The 21,376-nt window shown below is 45.9% G+C and overlaps 1 protein-coding gene across 2 annotated transcripts in view; it reads left to right on the top strand.

Annotated features, from left to right (window-relative positions):
- Positions 1 to 21,376, top strand: part of LOC8051601 (extracellular protease inhibitor 10) — a 46,509-nt gene that overhangs the window by 8,445 nt on the left and 16,688 nt on the right. Inside the window, exons 2-4 of one of the 2 annotated variants that reach the window (XM_029975470.4) lie at positions 53 to 136; positions 9,034 to 9,181; positions 19,891 to 20,043. In XM_029975470.4, coding sequence (XP_029831330.2) covers positions 53 to 136; positions 9,034 to 9,181; positions 19,891 to 20,043 — 385 coding nt within the window. The remainder of the gene's footprint in view (positions 1 to 52; positions 137 to 9,033; positions 9,182 to 19,890; positions 20,044 to 21,376) is intronic. The other variant, XM_029975471.4, reaches the window with a different exon arrangement.

The raw sequence follows: 21,376 nt of genomic DNA, 5'->3' as shown, positions 1-21,376 counted from the left end.
CTGTGAGCGGGGCATCAGCCATGCATGTCCCAGTGACAGCCGTACTTTCCAGCGCCCCTCGATGAATCGGAGGCCAGCCCGGTTTCCTCGAGCCAGGACCAAGCTCCAGTTCCCGATCTGCCGACGACGGCGAGCCGTAAGTCGAACGAGCAAGATTAACAAAATAATTAAATACGAAACCGAACTAGCGCATCACCTTGGCTAGTCTTTGTATGCACACGTCACACGAAACGAAAACCAAACTTGTCTGGCGAAAGCTACACAATTCAGGAAAAACAAGTTACATGCTGTATTGGTAACTGCCAGTGGACTTATTTAGGAAGGTGCATAGCACTTCGGATAGCTAAATGTTCAATTGTGTGCGAACAGTTACACCTTTAAATTTTTAAAAATGAGGGCATGATTTGAATTGGGATCTAGCTGGGCGCGCCATTGCAAAGCGCTAGATAAATCACTTTCAGGAAAGTTTATGGCGCGTGCATCATTTCATCGAGTTTCGAGAAACAACCCAATTAAAACGTACCACCGAGTTTTCACATTCCTATTGGCTGTGCCTTAGCGACCATAGTTAAAAAAGACACCTCTCAGGCGCTCTAATGGCTTTTATTGGCTCTTATGCGAACAAATGTTGCTGATGGTAAATCTAAAATTTTTACACAAAAACATATAAAGAAAGGAACTGATTTTTGATGGTGAAAGCAGGCTATTTAAACCATAATATTAAGATAACAATTAGTTTTATTTTGGACAATAATTTTAACTTTTATACCAGATACAATAAACAAAAATACAACTTGTTCATAGTGAACGGCGTTCCGTATGAAACAATATATTATATTTAATGTTATGGCCCTATTGAAACCGAATACTTAAAAAAGAAAAAAGAAAAACACGGAGGTTTTTCACGTGTCAACCACAGAGTGTAGTAGTCCACGAATGTCCTCCGTGTTTTTATTCTTTTTATTCTACGTATTCATAATTACAGCACGCTCGCCTTAACTAGTTGAAAACGAAAACCCCAGGGCTTTTCAAACGGTAAACATTAAACGCAGCCTTTACGAAAAAAAAAAAAAAAAAAAAAAAAGTTGGAGTGTGGCACAAAGAGAGCGGGGACCAGCCAATTCGGAACGCCTCGCAAAATTCGGATTTTAAACGTGCATGGCTCAAATTTGGCACGCAAACGATTTGCAAGATAATTATTTTTTTCTAGCTCAATTTAAAAGTGGTGAAATATTGAATATATATAGCCAGAACGGCGACCGTTCATTTGCTTTGTCCTCTACCGGGTCATCGTCATTTGCATACTGGTTTGAGAGAGTGCTCCACGGTGGTCATAGCTCATATGTTTCGTCAACACAGCGGAGCTAGTTTCCCCAGCATCGTGTCCGCCGGATTAGAAGTGATGACACCGAACTCTGGACAGCTACCGCCATCTATGAGCGACGGCGGCCAGCAGACAACTGGTTGCCGCCGTCGCTCATAGATGGCAGCAACCTTTCTCTGGAGGTAGAGTTCCTGTATATGCTACCCGTAGGGAGCCTATACAGGAACTCTATCTGGAGGAAGAAGAGCGGGTGCGGAACGAGCGGCGATGTGCGCAGCAGCGCGAATGGTTCCGCAACCGCCGCGAAGCCGCTATCGCCTGAAATTCCACAGCGTCGAGCGCTTCAGATTCCCTTGCAAAAGAAGAGCAGATCGCCCGCCTGCAAGGCCACCGCCGAGAACAGAAACTACAGCTCCGCTGTTCTTCCTTCTTCACCAGAGTGGGAAGGCTGAAAGTTTTTTTGTTTTTTTTCAACAAGTTATTCGGGAGCTCGCCCGCAAACTAGTGAGCAGATGACGGACATCCAGCAGAGGACATAGGAAATGCAAGGCCGCGTTTTTGTTCTATTTTAAATATTTACCATATATCTAAGCTGAGCTTCAAAAAATTGACATAAAACTTCTTACGAAACGATGTTCGCGGGAGCGCATGCGAAAAAGTCGAATTTTTAATTTTGACAAAAAACTATATGTTACAGAAAAAACCGCGGGTCCGGGTAATGTTTTGTTTTCAAGTTATGAAGCACAGAAACGGCCGCGGTGGCAATGAGCGTTTTCCCCACTGTATGAGGTCGCATGTTTGACTCAGTCTCTTCCCGCGATTTCTGCCTCTACGCTGGTTTTATGTTTCTCTATAACTCTGTGGACACTATGTAGAGGTCTTGATGTGTTTAAATATTTCTAGGCGTTTAATATACGTATATATTTTTAAATAAATCGACAAACTCACCTCCCAGGTGATGTGTAACAGAGCGTAACGACGAAGACTGAGAAAAGGAACGCACAACACAGGGCGATCGCTCGTCCAGTGTTGCGTGTTCCTTTTCTCAGTCTTCGTTGTTAGACGCTGTTATACCCACACCATGTTCAGCTTCCACCAACTAACCAGCTCTCTTGTCACCTCTGAGGTCGATATTGTCGCGCGCCAAGTAGGCAGCACGGCCGTAGCCTAACATTCTTCTTCCGGCCGCCGTAGCGAAAGGACGCAGAATCATGAGCTCCGCAGGAGCGGTGATAACGGCCCCCGCAGGCCGCGGTGACTCTGCTTTTTCCGGTGACGAAGAATACCGGATTGCTCTACCCCAGCTGCCTTCAGGAGAAGCGATGAAGCGTGCCGTCGTGCTACACGCGGACATGGCCTCTCGTCCGTATCGGCTCGAGGACTTCCGTAGACCACTCGGCGATGCAGGTGTCCTCGGGGAAGTGGCCAGGATCGGGGCTTTCCAAATGTCCCATGTCTGGCTGCTCGACCTGAGGACTGATGCGGCTAAGCAGAGGCTTCTCGGGGCCGGGCAACTCGTTGTCAAGGGCCGCAAGTGCCTCATCGTGGACCCGTACAGGCAGGAGCTACGGGTAAAGCTGCATTGGGTGTCGTTCGGCGTCACGAACGACGCCATCCATCGGGCCTTCGCCGACTATGGAGAGGTGAAGGAAGTGGCGCACGAGCGCTGGAAGGTGCCGGGGTTCGACGGCGTCGAGTCAACCACCCGTGTCGTGCGCCTTGTTCTCCGGGAGGGTGTCAGCTTAGACCGTCTACCGCACCAGCTTCGGCTCGGCGGCGGCATGGTGCTCGTCGTTGTGCCTGGGCGGGCCCCCCTCTGCCTCCGGTGCCGAATGACGGGCCATATCCGACGTGACTGCCGGGCCCCCAGGTGCACAGAGTGCCGTGCCTTCGGGCACGAGAGGGCCGACTGCGTCCGCTCCTACGCCCGTGCCGCCGGTCGAAGGGCGTACGACGACAACACTGACGACCTCATGGACGAGGAAGAGGCGGAGAAAGCGGCTGCACCCGCCGGAACCACAACCGAGCAGCCGAAGGAGGTGGACGACTCGACCGACATCGTCCCTACAGTGGGGAACACCCTGTCACCGCAGCAACCGTCGACCACTCCTCCTGCCCCTCCGCAGGCAGTTGAGCCTCAGTCAACTGCGGCCTCGTCCCCTCCGCAAGCAACTGGGACCCAGTCGGCCGCACCGCCTGGGAGAACCCAGGCGGGCGCGGCTCAGGCTCCTGAGGGGAGACCCACCCAGAAAGAGGTGGACACCGAGCCTGGCTCTGCTAAGCGCCCGCGTGAGGACTTCCCAGCGAACTCCAAGGACGGACGGCAGCGACAACAAGAGAAGAAATGGAAGGTGGTGGTGGGCTGGAAAGGCTCGGACAGCCAGCCGCCGTCTTCGTCACCGATGGACTGCGACAATCTGGTTCAGTAAGCCACTGTGCGAGCGTACTGCCCCGTGCGACGATGATAATAGGGAGTTTTCGTAGACCGCGCTACCGCCTCCGCTAAGCGTTCCGCAACCAAGAAGTCGCTACTGCGCCTGCGCGCCGAAAGCCTTGACTGTGGAGTTCCCGCTATCGTAGCGGATTGCGGAGGGCCTTGCGGGTCGGCGAAAACGATCTACGAAAACTCCCTATTGAAAGGTAAGCGCCGCGCGCTTGGTCTGGCCTTCTATAGCTCATGATCTCTATCGAAAGGCCTGTACGACTTGCGACCCTCAACGTGCGAGGGCTCGCGGACCGTCGAAGGCAGAGGCAACTGTACCGCCTAGTCGTAGACCACGACCTCGATATTGTTGCACTACAAGAGACCAAAGTCGAGGGAGAGGACCAGACTGAGCGCATGGTGCGGCCTTTTACGGCCCGCTACAATGTTTGCGTCAGCCGAGCCGTAGGGACGTCCGCGGGGTGTGTCATTTTGGTTCGCCAGTGCCTAGGGGCAGTAGTCCAGGCCGTTACGGCTTGTGAATCGGGGCGCCTCGTGGTTTGCGATTTTTCCTTTTCGTCGAGTGAATGGCGCATCATCTGTTTGTACGCGCCTACCAGAGTTGGGGAAAGAAGAGCCTTTTTTGAAGCCGTTCAGTACCATTGTAACTGTCCGCGACTTGTTATCCTGCTTGGGGACTTTAATTGTGTGTGCTCGGCAAGCGACAAGACAAGCTCTACACCATACATAGACGCGAGTACTGAATGTTTAAAAGATTTAATTAACGAGTTTGGATTGGAGGACGTTGGCGACTGTATCCGTAATGGTCAAGTTCTAAAATTTACCCACTTTCAAGGGCTCAGTCACGCCCGTCTAGACAGAGTGTATGTGCCTTTGGATTTAGTTCCCCTGTGTCAAGATTATCATGTGAGTCCAGTGTCCTTTAGCGACCATTGTCTTGTTCAGTTTTCCCTACGAAGTAAAAATGATTCTAAAAAACTATTTAATTGGGAATTATGGAAATTAAACGCAAAATTGTTGCAAGATGAAATTTTCATGCGACGAGTTCAGGCAGCGATAGAACGAATGACAGACGGGGACAAATCAGTTGGGCATGGGCCAAAATGGGAAATATTTAAACAGAACATAAAGATAATGGCCATAGAAAGAGCTAGCGTCATTAAAAACGAAGAAAAGAAAATGGAAAAGGCAATGCGCTCGAACTTGCTGACGCTAGTAAAAGAAGAATGCCGATCGCCGGGTGTCTTTAAGGACGATATTTTATTTTTGAAAGAAAAACTCGAGCTGTTAGATAGAGACCGATATCGCGGCGCGCTTGTGCGAGCTAGAGCCGACAGGCTGATAGCGGGCGAGTTGCCTACAAAGCGAGCTCTAGGCATGGAAAAGAAGTACGCCCGTCGGAATGAGATTGCGGAAATAGAACATGATGGGGTCGTTACAAGCGACGGCGCCGAAATCGAAAGGGCCTTTTTTGATTATTACAGCGCATTATTTTCTTCCAATCCTGTCAATCTAGAAGGTTTTAAAAGCGATTTTTTGGCATTCATGCCGAGGCTCGGCGACGAAACAAAATCAATTTTAGAAGGACCCATTACATATGAGGAAGTTAAGACGGCAATTGAAGCTTTGAACCCCGGCAAGTCCCCTGGACCGGACGGGCTCAGTGCGGCGTTTTATAAATCGCTCAAGAATACGCTGGCTCCTGTTTTAGTGGATGTTTTTAACGAGGCTTTTGATGCAAAGACTCTTCCGCCTTCTTTCCTAACGGCTCATACCGTCTTAATTCCTAAGACAGAAGATGTCACTAAACTTAGGCAGGTCACATCCTATCGGCCCATCAGTCTGACCAACGTGGACTACAAAATCCTCATGAAAATTTTAGCAAGAAGGTTGCAAAGTGTAATAACCGAACTAGTTGGCCCTCACCAAACATGTGGGATAAAGGGAAGAACAATTTTTACAAATACGCACACAGCGAGGTGTGTCCTCGAGTGTTGCGATGCCATGCATAGTCGCGTTGCCATGCTTCAGGTGGATCTTGAGAAAGCTTTTGATCGGGTACCACATGACGTCCTTTTGGCCGTCCTTGATCATGTAAATGTAGGATCTGTTATACGGGAAGGAGTTAAAATGGCGTACAGTGGCAGTACGACTAGCCTAATAGTAAATAAGTCGGTCGGAAAGCGTATTCAGGTGCAGCGTTCAGTGCGCCAAGGATGTCCTTTATCCCCTCTCCTTTTTTGTATATACATAGAATCATTTTGTTTAAGTATTATTAGAAATAGTAGAATAAGTGGATTTAAGCTACATTCATCCGAAGTGCGCGTTTTGGCCTACGCGGATGATATTGCCTTGTTTTGTTCAAACGAAGAAAGCATTGTTGAAGCAGTTAATATAATCAAACGGTTCTGTAACGTCAGTGGGAGCGCAGTAAACTGGGACAAGTGTATAGGTTTTTGGCACGGGGAGTGGTTTTCAACGCCGAGTGTCTTCGCGAATATAAAATGGGTGTGCACTCCAGTAAAGTATTTAGGTGTGCCCCTGGAGTACTACCGCGATAGTGAGCCGTACTGGAGCAGACAGGTATTGGAGCTCCGTGACAAAGCGGAAAAGTGGAAGGGGAGCGGGCTTTCTATTTTTGCACGTGCCACAGTTTGCAATTTGTTTCTTGTGAGCAAGCTGTGGTTCGTGTTGCAAGTGTTACACTGCTCTCGGGTGAATGTACAGAAATTGCACCGCGTTTTCGCAGTATTTATTTGGGGCTCCTCTTGGGAGAAAATGAGCAGAATTAATCTTTTTCGTCGTGTGCGCGAGGGTGGACTAAGCTTGTCGCACTTGTTTCTACGTCAGGTAGTAAATCGTTTTATATTTTTTCGCGATACAAGTGATCTGTTTTTGCGAACCGTATGCCAAGTAAGGCTAGGTCGGGCTCTGCCAGAGTTTATAGTATCTTCGTCAAGCGAGCCAGGCGGCATTCATGGGTATTTCAAAGAGCTAGTAGCGTCATGCCGATTCTTAGCAGCCCGTTTTTCTCTGGACTATTTGAGCGAAGTGACACGCAAAAGATTGTATAAAGATGTTTGTGATGTGGTTTTCCCTGCGCCTATGTACAGAGTTTTGTTTTCCTCGGGAAGAGGCCTGGACGTCTTAAAAAGGGTGAAAAGAATGCAAGTGCCTCCTGGCGTTAAGACTTTTTTCTTTAAGTTGCACACCGGTACTCTGCCAGTAAAGACCTGGATGGAGGAGAAGGGCCTGTTCGTTCCCTGGGGGGTCCACTGTTTTGTCTGTAAAAAGCCGGAGACAGTTGAACACGTGTTCCTGGAGTGCTGGGACGGTGTCCTCTTGTGGGACGTCCTTCAACGCACCCTGAAAAAGGAGTTACCGCTAGATCCATACGGGATCAGGTACCTGTCGGTAGAAAACGAGGGCGGTGTACCGTACGATCTGGTAATGTTATTATGTTTGCATGGCATCTGGAGATCTCGGATGGCAATGCGCCATGCTGACAAAGATGCGCGTGAGGCAAGGGAGTACTTTCGGGAAAATATTATTTCATTTGTCGAAGTTTGCAAGGTCCAGCAATATGTCCCTGAGTGGCTGCCGCATATTGAACGGCTCCTGACGATGGAAAAGTTTTAACCGTACAAAGATAGCCAAAGGCTGACTGGCTTTTTTTATATTTACGTTGTATTAGTGTGTCGTGTCTGTGCTTGTGCTTTTGTCCGGCAATAAAGAAAAAAAAAAAAAAAAAAACGGCCGTAGCCTAACGGTTATCGCGCTTGCCTCCCACGCGAAAGGCCAGGGTTCGATTCCTTGCCGCGGCTACACATTTTTGTTGGCACTGTACTGTGATGTTCTGGTGAATTCGAGAACCGTCTTGCTGATTCGAGGTTAGAATGTTCTACGCGCCGAACCTTCTACGCCGAACGATCCAGAAACCCACGAGGGTACATAAGGGATTCCGCAAGGCGAGCGGAGTCAGTTTCGCCCCAGCGTTCGACTCTGCTGCTACGCCGACTTCGACGCCCGCGACGCTCTGTTATTATCTTTTGCACCCCTTTTATTTTTTGGCACAAGTTCGCCACATTAAACGTTTATTTCTTCCTGTTAATTTCTTGTTTATTGGTCACCACCCGTGACAATATTTTTATTAATTTTGACACGCTGCTCTCTACGGATGTACAATTTTCATGTCCACGGAAAGCGGAAAAGAAGCTCTTTATAAATGTACAAAGCTCACTCAATTGTTCTCATTATTTCCTTCGATGGCATGAATTAAAATCTTTTAAAAGTTTACAAGTTTGAAAATACCTTATCTTCTCAAAAGCACACTTTTATTATTTTACATTTTCGTGTCTTCGTATAAAACATGGTTTTCTATTAAGAACAACCGTTTATAATTGTGATATCTTGTTTGTATGGCCTCTATCTAAGCTCCAATATCGTGAAATGTGTGATCGCATTTAGCCAGAAACATAGGCAACCTTATCAAGGATAGGCATCACTGATTAATATATATATAGATATAGATATAGATATAGATAGATATATTTGCGTATCTCTCGAGCGATATGTTCACGTCCTGGTGGTGGCCTCATTGTGAGACGACCGGAACGAGACCGAGACGGCGTGAGTGAAAAAAAACACACAAAAAAAAACGTGTTTTTTCTTATAATAAATGAACAGTTGTAAGTCAGCGTTGCGTCTCGGTGCATCTACTTGTCCTTTGTCCATCTTCGCGCTGTTTTTGATTTCACAATGAGTCTGGCGATTTATTTAAAAAGATTTTAAAACCAGTAGGAAAGCTTAATTACGTTAAGACCTCTCTATAGTGTGCGCAGAGTTATAAGCAAAAATAAAAATAACGTAGAGGAAAAAAACCACGCGAGGGGAGTGAGCCAAGCATACTCGACATTTGTCAGTCGGGAAAACCACTCCTTTCCACCTTGACCTCTTCTGTGCTCCATTACTCGAGCACAAAAAATTATCCCAATCCGCGGTCTTCACATTTCTCATACGTGGAAAATTGACATACAATTTTTTCCCCAAAATTAAACATTCGACCCTTTTTGCTCGCACGATTTGAGATTAAATCCCCCGTTGTTATACGTCTGGAAACACTTTCCTAGGCGTGCTTCATGTCTTTATAACCGTCCCCTGTACATACTTTTTGTCTTTATAGTCTTTATCTTTATAGTCTTTATAACCGTCCCCTGTACATACTTTTTGGCAAAAGCATATCGGCATTGTCTGTATTTTTCGGCAGCTCCGTCGGCACTGTCGCCGCAAGGCACGGAACCCAAAGGAACGGGGGCTTGCGGCGGCGTCTGCAAAGAACAGTTTCCGGTTCCGGTCTGCGGGTCCGACGGCCGCATCTACCACAGCGAATGCGTCATGAAGCAGATGACCTGCAGGTTCGTATATTATATGGCTCAAGTGAGTTCAGGGAAGGCTCCTCCCACCTCCTTCCACTTTAACAGAGCGAATAAACCAGCGTCCCTCGTTTATTCGCGACTCCAACTGTCTAAAGGTGGCGCCACTCGTTTTCCAAAATGGCGGTTATAGTGAGGGCCGCAGACAAGGAGGACCATTCCATTTAGCCAAAGAAGTGCATTTACCGCTCTCTGCTCGGCACCATTTTGTTCGACCGCAGCGCCCTCTCCACACATCCGGGAAGTTCAGCGGGTTCGTTCGGCGGGGTAAAACGAGAGAGAGGGCACGCGCCCGACTCCGCTAGCAGACGACAAACCGGGAGGCTGCCGTTCTTTATCTTTGGGCTGTATCGGTGGGCTCTACCGAACATCGAACTCTCGCTCGTGGCTGCCGTTGTGAAGTGGTTCGCGTTCTTAGAATAGTTGTGGCTACTCCAAAATCAGCCTATAGCTCTCTGTTGTTCTGATTTGCTAAATGATGAACTAGCATATCTTTTTGCAGTTGAGTCAGCCGGCAGTACTACCCTCAACTACTGCTTGTATTGCGGCAGGAGAGCACGTTTTATTTATTATTTCAGACTTCCACTCATGGTCGCTAAAGGCCTACACCCAGTACGAACTTTTGTATAGTAAAAAAGGTACAGCAACCGGATTTACTTTTCGCCAAAGAGACCGGCCAATCTGACACAGTTCTCCCTATTTTTTTCTTTTATTTGCATGCAGGTAACAGCGCAATTGGACCCTGTGAGTCTTTTTATCTAGCATAATATTACACGGCAACTGGCATACCAAAATCTGCGCACCTGCGCTTGAAAGTTCCAAAATGACGCGATTTTGAACAGAGTTTGCACGCCAGCCGGACGCTAGCTGCAGCCCACTCGGCGGAGGAGACGAGATGCGGGGTGAGAGGGGGAGTGCATTATTTTCTCTTTTACCCTCTCTGCTATGACCCTAATGGAACGGTCTTATGTACTAGGAGGGGGAACGTTGCAATATTGGTGAAGCCTAGTCATAAAAAGTTTAAACGATTTTGTGCCCAGCGTGCCCGCAGATCTCTCTGGCGATTGGTGCGCGTGACATGTCACGTGTGAGATGGATGGTTGATTGTAGAAGGACTCTTTGCAGGCTTGCGCGCGCTCCGTCCGGTAGGTTTTATGAGATCGAAGGCTAGACTGTGGTGTATTCTAGTACCCCATATCAATACGAAGGCTAGCTACGGTCACGTGATGTGGTCACGTTGGCATGGTAAGTGAGGAGAGTAAGGAGGAAAATGAGAAAGAGGCGAGGCGTCAAGGGTTGAGGATGCTACGCGGCCGACGTCATGCCCTCTCCTACCCTTCTATCCTCCTTGGTCGCAACTGCGTGCTGGCATACCAGTTGCTGAGCCTGTCTAGTGTGCTGGCTTCACTCAGGGACACAAATTTCCAGGGTGTTAGGCCCGCAGATCACCTCTTTTTCCTAAAAACAAAAACGGTGTTTCGCGTAATACTTAGGCCAGGAGGCTCATTCTGCAGGGTGATCCAAGGAGACGCCAGGCTCTTTAAATCGACCGGAAAACTCGGTTTCTTAACCTATCGCGCTACGACTTTGTGCAGCGTTGCCCATAGATGGTGCTTTTTTTTTTTTTTTTTTTTTGTAAAATTTGCAAAGAGCGAACTTACCTGAGGAAAAAGTAAAGAAAGAAAAAGGCTTAGCTCCTATGAAAACGCAGCGAAGCCACCGGTCTTCAAACAACACGGCGCCGTTTCGCACGGGAGACAAGGGATGGCGCAACGAACGCCGCCAGCGAACGAGCATACGGCGTCGAGAGCCTGCGTCTTTAGCAGACAATCTTTTCGACTCAAAACTAAAAGCAGCGCACGTTCCGCAGGCGGCGACAGTCGCAGAAACAAAAACAGGCGCGGTAACAACAAGGAACTGCAGTTCCTTGTGTGCTAAAGACGCCGGCTCTCGGCGTCGTATGCTCGTTCATTGGCGGCAGTTAGCGTCGCGACCGCTTTCGCCATCTCTTGTCTCCCGTGCGAAACGGTGCCGTGTTGTTTGAAGACCGGTGGTGTCGCTGCGTTTCCATAGAAGCTAAGCCTTTTTCTTTCTTTACTTTTTCCTCAGGTAAGTTCACTCTTTGCAAGTTTTACAAAAAAAAATAATGCACCATCTGTGGGCAACGCTGCACAGAGTCGTAGCGCGATAGGTTAAAAACCGAATTTTCCTGTCGATTTAAAGAGCCTGGCTTCTCCTTGTTTCACCCTGTAGTTTCTTCAGAGGTCGTATGGGTCGTATGGAGTGAAACCGCGAGCGGAGCCCATAGAGTTATTACAATAAACGCTAGAGGCTCAGCTGGAACGATAGAGGCTTATCAGGAACGAAACCGAAACTAAGTTTTATTCTGGATCGAATTTCTTGCTATAGGTGTTAATTTTGGTTTCTCTTCCAAATGCAAGCTGTGCTTTCCAACGTAATTATTAAGCTAAAGAAGTGGTGTGCGGAAGCTTTCTTTTGCGACATACGTGTTCGATCCAGACACTTCAAAATATTTTGCAGGGTTCAGTGCCTCTTTAAAGGCAAGTCCTTCCTTCCGCCTTAGAGGAATCAGAATGTTATATTGAAAAAATCAGCGCTGATATTTTTGTGTTCTTGCTGCTTTTCCTCTCTCAGATAATTGTCATGTAAAATAATTAACTGCGGGCCCTTTAATGGGTTTTGGGGCATTTCGATTATCAATTGCTTTACCATTTATTCTAAACACACGAATAACAGAATCAATTCAAATTTTACAACATATCGCCAGGAGTGATCAGTTTAGAATATGCTCAGGAAACATGTAAATTGAAAAAACGCTGTTCTCACTAAAAAAAAAAAAACAAAAAAAAAAACAGAATCTAAGTTAGAAAGCAAAAGTGTTTTTTTTTTTTTTTTTAAGACAACGCGTGACGCATATGACTTTATATTATTCCAGTCTATCTTGATAACGATGCCAGAGTTTTTCCTAAGCTAAAAAAAAAAACGGTGAGGCCTTTCTGTAAAATCAGTTCTTGTTAAATAGCGCATTATTGTGATTCGGGTGTGGCCTACATTTTCGCAAATTATATTCATTTAATACAATTAAGATATTTTAATACATAGTTTTTCAAACTCTATTAGAGCTTGTTGCTTATAATCTAATTTCAGACGCGCAAACAACTATATGGCAGTCCAAAGTCCGAAAATAATTGTCACTGGTGCCAATTGCAGCATTTTTAATTAACGAGTCATAAAATAAAAATAGTCTAAAATATATGAAAACAATCCAGCTGACCCAAGAAATGCATGTAGAATGGCAATAATTCTGAGTAAAGCATATTGCACTATCAAAGTCGCGACTTTTGACAATCGGCAAAACTTCCAAATTTGCCGCCAATCTTTCCGGACCAAATGCCCCAAAAAATACAAGAGATATTCCGTTTGTGTGCGTGTGTGTGTGTGTGTGCGTGGGTGTGTGTGCGCGCGTGTGCGTGTGCGTGCGCGTGTGCGCGTGTGCGCGTGTGCGCGTGTGCGCGTGTGCGCGTGTGCGCGTGCGTGCGTGCGTGTGTGCGTGCGTGCGCGTGCGTGCGTGTGCGTGTGTGTGTGTGTGTGTGTTTCAATTACAACGTTTCTCAGAACATATATTTTCTTTAATTTTTACGCTCCGTCTTTTTTTGCCAATCTCAGCCTTTCCAGTTCGAAGGAACGCCAACCCGCTTGCATGTCTGCTCACTGCAGCACGTTTCGTTGGCATCAGAAAACCGGTGAAACAGTAATGTGAGTTTTATCATCGGGTACACGAGCGAACGCAATTGCACCGTGTGTCTGCGGTAACGTTGCGTCTTTCACACTACCCGTGCGCGGAGCCCAAAAATTACGGTCTTTAATGGGTGCATGGCAACGCAAACGGCCGGCGCTTGCGTTTGCTTTTATATGCAATACTAAAACACTCTAAATAGTAGTAAGGCACATGCCCATAGCGACTGCAGCACGCACTACCTTGGAACCGTGGAGAGCGTTGTTTACATTCAGAAATGACGTTTCGCGAGTCATGATCGCGAGCAGTTCCGCCGTGCCCGCTAATCGGGAGAACCGCGGGGACCCTCACTAGAGCGCTTCCCTTTTCCGCCGCGAGAGGGCGAGCAACGAGCTGGAGAAGCGAGGGGCTGTTTCATCCACGACAGGGCGTGACACCGAACGACTCTCACTTTCCAAAAAATAAGATATGACATCGGAAAACGAAGAAAAAAACGAGAAGGTCCAACGCCGTTTCTCAAAACCATGAAGTGATTATGGGTACTTAAGGGTGAGGGAACAAACTACAATTGACGAGAAAACACACACATCCACAAATGAACCTGTCGAAGTCGGTGGTAAGACATAGAAAAATGGCCCTAATGGCACTCACCCAGTGGCAGCCGACGTTTCATAAGAAACTTGGCTTCTTCAAATCTCTTGGCAAACGTCGGTTACCACTCTGTGTGTTCCAGGAAGTCTTTCCAGCGCGCAAGGGTGATAAGCCCCAGAAGGCATATCATCAAAGAATGTATTGAGGGGCAGGATGTCATGCGAAGTGTCATGCTCGAGCCAAGGGCAACATGAAGAACGCGTAACCCGTAGCAGGCTCACTCGAGGTTTCAAATGGTCACTTGCGACGTAATTAATTGTTCCAGCCGTTAAAAGTCGGCGACCACACTTCAGCTACCACAAGGGTCTCCCCGCAATCCGAACTTTGGTGGCAGCGGCGGAGCGCATCACCCACGGCCTTTCTGAGCATTCTTCTGTATTTCACAGGATTGAACCGCCGGTCTTGAGCTGTTCGGCCCGACCGTCGACAGGACTTCGGAGAGTGTGCCGCTGTCCCGAGGATTGACCTGCCCGTCTTGTGCTGTTCGGCCCGACTGTCCTCAGTACCTCGGAGATCCGTTCAGGATTTTAAATTTCGAGCCAATTTAAGTCCGCCAATCAGCGTGTACCGCCACTATCGCTCAAGATCAACAACATCGCTGGAGCGAGGGGCGTTTTCACTCACTTTGGTGGCAGCGGCGGAGCGCATCACCCACGGCCTTTCTGAGCATTCTTCTGTATTTCACAGGATTGAACCGCCGGTCTTGAGCTGTTCGGCCCGACCGTCGACAGGACTTCGGAGAGTGTGCCGCTGTCCCGAGGATTGACCTGCCCGTCTTGTGCTGTTCGGCCCGACTGTCCTCAGTACCTCGGAGATCCGTTCAGGATTTTAAATTTCGAGCCAATTTAAGTCCGTCAATCAGCGTGTACCGCCACTATCGCTCAAGATCAACAACATCGCTGGAGCGAGGGGCGTTTTCACTCACTTTGGTGGCAGCGGCGGAGCGCATCACCCACGGCCTTTCTGAGCATTCTTCTGTATTTCACAGGTTGGTTACTTTCCTGTTTTAGATCCCCCTTGTAGTTAGCTCTGCTGCTGCTACCAAAGTTGTAACTGTTACGTTGCTGCTTGAGATGACCCGTTGCTATGCCTGTCGAATTGTGTTGCGGGACGACTCTCAGGTCCTTAACTGTGCTGAGTGCGAGTTTGCTTTTCATGTCGGAACTTGCTCTGGGGTAACTGATGCTGTCTTTAAAACAAAACGCGAGTCCTTCAAAAAGAACTGGAAGTGCGAGTCATGTCGGTGTGAGGTTGGTAAGAGCGCTACTGCTGGCCAGGGTCAGAGAGCTGAGGGTGACATGCTCAGGAGGCTGGTGGAGATTGACAGAAAGCTGAGTTTGCTTATTGAGCTGCCGGCCAAAGTCGATGGCCTTGAACAGTCTGTTCAATTGCTCTCAGATCAATTCGACTCCATACAGCGTCGCCTCGAAAATCACGACCAAGAAATTAAAGATGTCAAGCATAGAGTCGAAAAAATTGAAAAATCCAGCGGACCTCAGGCCCTTGCCCAGCTGCAGCTGGACGTTGATGCACTCGAGTGGCGTAGTAGGCGGATTAACATTGAGATTCATGGGATCCCTGACACCGACGGCGAAGACCTTTTGAGTAAGGTGAACGACTTAGCAGTGAGACTAGAAGTTGGTACTTTGGCCGGGGAAGACATCTCCGCTGTTCACAGGCTTCCAGCTAGGCCCGGAAGGACACGTGGAATCATCGTGCGTTTCGCGCGTCAGGAGCTGCGGGATACGTGGCTGGCCAAAAGGGGAGTCCTGAGAAACAGCGAGGATAGGGTTTTCATCTGTGAAAATATGACCTCCCGCTCTAGGGGACTTCTCTCAGCTGCCAAAGAATGGCTCAAACAATCGGGCTATAAATACGCATGGCATGCGAATGGAAAAATCCTCGTGCGTAGAGCGACTGGCGATTCGGCAACAATTATAAAATGCGAGGATGACCTACGTGTCCTGCGGTAGATAGTCAGTCACCTCAAGCTGTCTTTCCTTTATTTTTTTTTAACATTTTATGATTCAGTTGGGCCATACTACTAAAGAAGAATGGTTTGCGTCTCTCGGATTACGGAGAGACAGACTGAGTTGTCTGCATATGAATGTGCAGTCTGTAAATAGCAAGTTAACAGAACTTGAAAGTTTCTTTGCTGATGCCGATAAGCATTGGGATGTTATTATGTTGACTGAAACATTGTATTCAAACGATGTTGCCATCTTTCAGTTGCCTCAAAAAAGAACATACTATCTTAATAGAACTTCACGACGTGGGGGTGGGGTTTCACTGCTCATAAATGATTCAATGTCATGTGAATTGCTGAAAGAGTATTCTGCTTCAACCGACGATTATGAAGTGTTGTGTGCCGAGACAAGGGATATAATTTTTGCGGTGTGCTATCGGCCACCAGATGGTGCTTTGAATGTTTTTCTTTCATTCCTAGAAAATATGTTGGCCTGTGCAAGTTACCGCAGACAAAACGTCATAATAGGTGGTGATTTTAATATCGATATGAATTCTGATAGCGCGAGGAAAAAAGATTTTGAGAGGGTGTTCCTTTCGAATGGGTGTACGAATGCTATTGAGTCATTTACAAGGATTACTGAAACGACGCAAACAACTCTTGATCTTTTCTTAACAAGCTATGATCCATCGTGTATGATTAGTGGAGTTTTGAGTTGTCCAATTAGTGACCATATGCCTGTTTGTTTGTCAGTTCGAACAACCCCCCTTGAAAAGGAAAAAGCTAATACTAACGTAACATTCCAGCTTATTAACGAAAAGACCTTAAGCGAGTTTCAGAAAGAGCTTAAGGATACGTGCTGGGACGAAGTTTTTCAACAAGGAGATGCCAATATAGCTTATAATATTTTCCTCAGCATATTTGTTGCAGCATATAAGAAGCACTTTATCAATAAGGAGCGCAAATTCAATAAGAAATTTCGGAAACCTTGGTTAACAAAAGAGCTCTTACGGAAAATTAAGAAGCGGGAGAGGCTTTATCTAACATTTATTAAGAAAAGGATCCCTTCAGACTTGGAAACGTTTAAGGTCTATCGTAATAAACTAACTAAAGAGTTAAGGAATGCCAAGGAAGCTTACTACATGAACCTCTTTTCTAGCTGTGCAGGGGACACAGATAAGCTATGGAGCAAGCTAAGTGTAGTCATGAAACGAAAACAGAATGTTGAAACAATAGAAAGAATTTCTCTCAATGGACGCGTACTGACAGGAGTTGAACTAGTGAATGCGTTTAACCATTATTTTGTCCATAGAGAACCTGAACTGTGTTCAAATGAGTCTTGTAGTTACTCCCTGTCCGGAAACGAAAGCAGTATTTTTTTACATGCAACCGACAGTGTAGAGGTATGTTCAACCTTTCTTGGACTCAAGAACTCTTGCAGCCGTGATGCTGACGGTATTCAGATAAGACCTGTCAAGTACGTAATTAATGAAATCGTCCATGTCTTGGTTCATATATACAACTTATGTATTTCCACAGGAACCTTTCCAGACAAAATGAAAGTTGCCAAAGTTACAGCACTATATAAAAAAGGTGATAGGTTAGACATAAAGAACTATCGCCCAATTTCTATCCTTCCAATTTTCTCGAAATGCTTAGAAAAAGTTATTTTAAATCAAATATCGTCATTTTGTGCAAAATATCAGCTAATAACTAAAGCTCAGTATGGATTCCAAAAAAATAAGTCTGTGGAGCTGGCTCTTCTTGAGCAAAAAGAATATATTTTACAAAACTTCGAGCAGAAGCTTCTGACTTTGGGCATTTTTGTTGATTTTACCCAGGCCTTTGATCATATCGATCACAATATTCTAGTTAAAAAGCTTGAGCGGTATGGCATAAGGGGTCTACCACTTGAGTTCATAAAATCCTATCTCGGCAGAAGGCGACAATTCGTTTTTCTGAATGGCTTAACGTCTAAAAGCAAAGAAATAATCTCTGGTGTGCCTCAGGGTAGCATTCTTGGCCCGTTGCTTTTTAACTTATACGTCAATGATATCGTACATATATGTCAACAGGCGAAGTTTATAATCTATGCGGACGATACTAGCATATTTCTATCGTCCAGCTCCTACGCCGAGATAACCAATATGGCAAATGATGTTCTACGTAAATTAACCTCTTGGTCAAAACAGAACCGTCTAAAAGTTAATTCTAATAAAACTAAAGCCGTTTTCTTCTATACAAGAGGAACGCCTATCCCATTGCATCATAACATAGCGTTTAATCACACAAACATCGAAGTTTTGGACACTATAAAAGTGCTTGGCACGTACTTCTCCAGTAACATGCAATGGGACGAGCATGTTAACTTTGTACTAATCAAACTTAGTCAAATAGCTGGTATACTGAATCGAAATAGGTATATTCTTCCGGAATCGGTTAAATTATTAATCTACAATACGCTATTTGTATCTCATATTAACTATTGCCATCTTGTATGGGGCACAACAACAGAATCTAACCTCCATAAATTACATTTAATGCAAAAGAGAATGATACGCGTTATTGCCAATGTCTCATACACCGAACATACTGACTACCTTTTCAAGAAATATAACATTCCAAAAGTTCATGACATATACCGAAGGAGGCTTATGCGAGATTTTTATTATAGCATTAGGAAAAATACCTCTACACTCTTAGAAATAGGAAACTTAGAAAAAAGGCAACCTTCGCATAAAACACGAACTCCAGAACCATGGATAGTTCCTCGTTCTCGGACAAATTATGGTGACCAAATGCTTAGGAATACTTTGCCTCGACTACTAAATTCATTTGAGGAGGCTGGCACCGATATATCCTCTATAACCCCTTCTGAACTGAGATATCTTTTATGTTCATTTTCTGATACCGGTGCCCTTAGAACTGCCTGAGATGAAAACGAGCTATTTCCTAGAATTGTTTTGTGTTCCTTACCCGACCTAATCATGTTAAATTGCAACTGTGTACTAATGTGTGGAGCTGTATCGAATGAGTGAATCTGATTGACCAGGAAGTGTTTTGTTACTGTGTGTGAGTGTTTTGTGAGTCCAATGCTGCCATCATTTAAAGGGGGCCGAGGGCCCCACAATCTGCGTTTGTAGCTTTTTTCCTCGGCCTCCTCCATTCTGTATGAAATGGAAAACCAATAAAGAAAGAAAGAGCGCTAATAACTCAACAAAGAACTCGGAAGAAGCAAAACACATGGAATCTTCTCACTCCCCAAAATCTTTACTCTCGAATAAACGTAAACTTGTCTCGATCGTTCTGATAAGCCGCCGGAGCACCTGAGTATGTGGTGTGTGCAAGGGATCCGAAGTCACCCAAAGCTTCCCGTATCCAAGCCTAACAAGTCATAACTCCTATAGGGTTTCGTATTTTCGGTGTTTATGTTTTATTTTTTATATTTTAATTTGGGTGTGTTTTCGTTTTGTTTAGTTGTTTACCGCAAATGCAGTGTTTTGTTTTTATTGTGCGTAAATTGCTTCTAACTTAACCAATTTACACAAAGAACTCTAAATTTGTTGGAAAAAATGAACCCCCCCCCCCCCCCCCCCAAAAAAAAAAAGAAGAAAAAACTCCGAATTCGAAGAAAGAAAAATAACCGAAAACACGGAACTAATTAGTTACAGCGCACGACGACACATTCTACGCGCGCCGGGTTTGCAAGAATGATAAAGACAACTCGAAACTTTTTCTTTGTACAAATTTAGAAGTAATTAACCATTTTTTTTTAAGAAAAGCTGGTGGACAAAGGATACATTTAGTTTTTTGTTCCTTCATAAGACAGATAGGAAACGCCAGGAAGTCCAGGTGGAGTGGTGGAGTGGTTAGCACACCCGCCCGCGGTTACACTGGTGCACCAGGCGCAAAACTAGCAGCGGCGGAACGCGATGATAATCTAATCATCCGCGTTCCGCCACTGCTAGCTTTGCGCCTGCTATACGAGTGGTGATTTCGGTTCAGCCCCGAGTTTCCCACGACCTTCAAGTCGTTCTAAAATTGACTGATATAGTGGTTTTCGATTACGTTCAGCATGTTTCTAAAGTGAATCCATGTGATTATTTTTACTGATCAAAAAGTTAATTGAGGGAGTTTAGTTAAACATCCGAGTTATCGCAAAGATTAACCACCCACATAACGTTCCCCTGGCCGTATAACTGACCTGCACAAACCGTATTAGCGCATCTTTCACGAATGTTTTGTGATGAATCTGTTCGAATGAAAAGGGAACACCCGGTATATAGTCTCTATAGGCTTTTCAATGTTCTTGCTCAGCAGGAGGAATCCCGTGACGGTGGTGGACTGGGAGAAGTGTCGCGGCCAGCACCCGCTCTGCCCGGACAAGTGCCTGGACATCTACGACCCGGTCTGCGGGAGGGACGGCAAGTTCTACCCTAACCTCTGCATCATGCAGCGGAGGAACTGCGGGTGAGTCTCCCCTCGCGGCTATCAACGGGCTCCCATTAAACAAAAATATTATTTCGTTTTTTTCTTTTCCTTACACGAATAAATTCATTATTACAGAAAGCTTAAAATCCGTGTGAATGCGACGCTATGTAGCGGTGGTGATAGACTGTGAATGTCTGAAAACGTGACGCCAGCTGGATCAAACGACAAAACAGGAAACTCACATGTTTCTACGAGCCGACGTCCGCTTTGACCTACCATTCGTCAAACGAAGAGATGCCATTGCGGCGACTGAAGCACTAATTTGAATTTAAAAAAAAAAAAAAGAAGCAAAACTTGTCAGCAAGAAAGACAGTTTCGTCTTCCTCGCTGACAAATTGTAGCTTTATTTTCCCCCGAAATAAACGACAGAACAGATGCCCTCAAAATCATTTCTTGGTTTTCCGCCGATAGAAAAGTTTTGTTTTTCTGATTCTTCTTTGGATTCAGGCGACGTTACGTTCTCAACGTCAACCGCGCACCTTATTTCTATTAAATCAAAAACCGAAATTCCGTTGTTGTTGTTGTTGTTGTTTTTTTGTGTGTGTGTGTGTGTGTGTGTGTGTGTGTGTGTGTGTGTGTGTGTGTGTGTGTGTGTGTGTGTGTGTGTGTGTGTGTGTGTGTTTTTTTTTTTTTTTATTGTACACTGGGTAGTATATAAAATATTTTGAAACTTGCTCGAAAATAAAACCCATCGGTCCAGGGGGGGAGATCGTCTCGAAAATCAAACCCATCGGTCCAGAGGGGGAGATCGTCTCGCCTGTCTGCAGTGTCGACTCGACTCGCGAGCAGACGATGCCAATGAAGAGCCTGCGATCCTGCGATCACCCATTTTCTCTCTTTCGAAAAAGGAACTCTTGGCTAGTGATAGATAATAAAGAAAAATAACTCCGTGCCCTTTTCAAAAGTGCACGCGTAATGTTGTGTTTTTTTTTTTTTTTTTTCATTAAATATAACGCGTTAAAATGACGAAAAGGTTCTATCTACGATCGCAGTTATCTCATGGTTCCCTTATCGCCGGTAGTCGACTGTGGAGCTGACAATCATTTTATTTCTTCGGTCTACTTTGACTTAATAATTTATTCGTTTAGACGGTATGTGACTTAATAATCTGATTTGTTTAGGCGGTAAGGCGACGAGCGCCGACAGGATGCGCTTTTCACGCCACTTGATTGGCTACGTCCGATCGTCGAATCTGGTCGGACAAAGTGAAACGGGGTGTCGTAAACTCTGGACCGCGCGATTATTTCGTCGGTTAAGACTCTTGACGCCCAATTCGGGATCTAAAATGCACGGTTTGTCAAAGAAGCTGACT

This window comes from Ixodes scapularis, unplaced genomic scaffold, assembly GCF_016920785.2.
Source record: "Ixodes scapularis isolate PalLabHiFi unplaced genomic scaffold, ASM1692078v2 PGA_scaffold1__304_contigs__length_218370807, whole genome shotgun sequence".
In the NCBI taxonomy this organism is placed as follows: Eukaryota; Metazoa; Arthropoda; class Arachnida; order Ixodida; family Ixodidae; genus Ixodes; species Ixodes scapularis.
This window is presented reverse-complemented; position numbering and strand designations above follow the sequence as displayed.